At 35.7% G+C, this 2500-nt stretch overlaps 1 protein-coding gene across 1 annotated transcript in view; it reads right to left on the bottom strand.

The window, feature by feature from the left end:
* LOC125047269 (glycerophosphocholine cholinephosphodiesterase ENPP6-like) overlaps window positions 1-2500 on the bottom strand; it is an 11063-nt gene that overhangs the window by 7733 nt on the left and 830 nt on the right. Inside the window, exon 2 of the mRNA XM_047645500.1 lies at window positions 1-107. This exon is cut by the window's left edge and continues 26 nt beyond it. Coding sequence (XP_047501456.1) covers window positions 1-102 — 102 coding nt within the window. The 5' untranslated portion in view covers window positions 103-107. The remainder of the gene's footprint in view (window positions 108-2500) is intronic.

The following is a 2500-nucleotide window of genomic DNA, read 5'->3' on the forward strand; positions in this document are numbered from 1 at the left end:
GTGGGCGTCCGAGGCGAGCGCGGGCGTGGAGGCGTGGGCAGCCAGAGGCCCCGCCCACAGCGCCGCCGTCAGGGTGAGGAAACTCGGGAGGAGAAACTGCATGGCGACTGAAACAGAAAAAAAAGGGCATGGGTGACCGATGGCCTTCAGGAGAGCAGTGACTTTTTATGCTTATGCAGAGAGAGAGAGAGAGAGAGAGAGAGAGAGAGAGAGAGAGAGAGAGAGAGAGAGAGAGAGAGAGAGAAATTAAGATATAAAGTGCTTGGCAGATATTTTTCAACAGAACAATGCTATTGGACGTAGAACGAAAATAAGAATACTCTTGATAACAACAACATAAAAAAAAACCCACATCTAAAACAAAGAAAAACACTCTTATCTAATATAAGTCTTCAAGATTAACTTTCTATATCTTGACGGCATTCATTATCATAGACGTATAAAAAACTAAGTCACAATTGGTCGTTTATGCTCTTATCATTCGTAAAAAAACAATGATGCATGTTCTTTTATTTTATCCCCCCCCCCCAAAAAAAAAAAAAAGGAAATATATAAATATTAAAATAAATAAAATAATAATAATAATTAAAAAAACAAAGGTTAAGCATTCTGTTGGTATTTAAAACACAAGAACCCTATTGTATCTCTTTGAATTCTTGTAAAAAAAAAAAAAAAAAAAAAAAAAAATAATGACCTAGAAGTTATTGAATTAATATTGGACAAAAAAATATGCTTGGTCAGTACAACGAGTGAGTGTCATGTAGCTTTTAATAGAGGATTTACTGAAAGACAAAAGGTTATGATAATTTATTTTTTTCTCCCAATGTCGCGTTTGTAAATGAGATTTTCACAATGCAAAGGATGATTCCATTCTCATTCGCACTTTTTTTTTCTACATTTGTCACAATGAACGCGGTTCAGTGAAATATGAATATGTGTGTATTTTGGTGGAAAGATCACGTTCGTGGAAATTCTTGCAGGAAATGTTATATAAAACAAATGATTTAATATGAAAGGGCTTTTCTGCTGTGACCTATGCACATAAACACACACACACACACACACACACACATAGAGAAGAAAAAAAATAAAAATGTATAAAAACGGCAATAAAAGTGGAAAAACATGGGAAAGAAAGAAAAAACAAAAAGGAATGAAAAACGAAGGAAGAAGAAAACAAAGAAAAAAGAGACAAATATGAAAAAAACAATTAGATAAAAAACGGAAACAAAAAGGCGGAGAAAAAAAACACGAGAAAATGAAATAAGAGAAAAAAAAAAAACAATTACGACAACGAAAAAGAAAGAAAGAAAGAGAGAAGAAGAAAAAAGAAGAAGAAGAGGTAGAAGAAGAAGAAAAAGAAAAAGAAGAGGAGGAAGAGGAAGAAGAAGAACAACAACAACAACAACAACAGCAAGAACACGAAGAACATAAAGAACAAAAAAGAAAAAAAAAACACACACACAGACATATATATATATATATATATATATATAAATAGATAGATAAATATATATATATATATATATATATATATATATATATATATATATATATATATATATATATATATATATATATGTGTATACACACACACACACACACACACACACACACACAGTCCAAGCACTGATTCCACCCCCGTTTCCCTCGATTTCAAAAGCGGAATTCCTTCGTCAGCATCCGAGGTCTCAGCATGCAGGAGGGCACAGTGATCCACCTACTCTTTCGGTTGAAGTCATAAATCGATAGAGCAGCGAACTCGTCCATAAGTCGATATGAAGAGCCTATTGTCTGAGTCCCCTCTCCCCCTCTCTCTCTCTCCCTCTCTCTCTATCTATCTTTTTCTTTTTCCATTGTTTTCTCTCTCTCTTTCGTTTTCTTGTTTTTCTCTTTCTTTCTCTGTTGTTTCTTTTATTTCTTTTCTCTTACGTTTTCTCTTTCTCTGTCGTTTTCTTTCTCTCTCTTTTTTTTCTCTTTCTCTCACTCTTTCTATCTCTTCCCTTTTCCATTGTTTTCTCTATTGTTTTCTCTCTCTCTTTCGTTTTCTCTTTTTCACTTTCTTTCTCTGTATTTTTTTGTCTTTCTTTTCTCTTACGTTTTCTCTTTCTCTCTCGTTTTCTTTTTTTTTCTTTTTTTTTCTCTCTCTCACTCTCTCTCTCTCTATCTCTTCCCTTTTTCATTGTTTACTCTATTGCCTTTCTTTTCTCTTTCTCTCTCCCTCTCTCTCTCTCTCTCTCTCTCTCTCTCTCTCTCTCTCTCTCTCTCTCTCTCTCTCTCTCTCTCTCTCTCTCTCTCTCTCTCTCTCTCTCTCTCTACACCTCCCTCTAACCCTTTCTCTACTTCCCTCTATCCCTCTCCTTCTCTCTCTCTCTCTCTCTCTCCTCTCTCTCTACATCCCTCCCTTTCTCCCTTTCTCTACCTCCCTCCACCCCCCCCCCTTCCTCTCTCTCTCACTCTTTACCTCACTCAATCCCTCTACCTTTCTCTCTCCTTACCT

Source organism: Penaeus chinensis, chromosome 4 (assembly GCF_019202785.1).
Source record: "Penaeus chinensis breed Huanghai No. 1 chromosome 4, ASM1920278v2, whole genome shotgun sequence".
Lineage (NCBI taxonomy): Eukaryota > Metazoa > Arthropoda > Malacostraca > Decapoda > Penaeidae > Penaeus > Penaeus chinensis.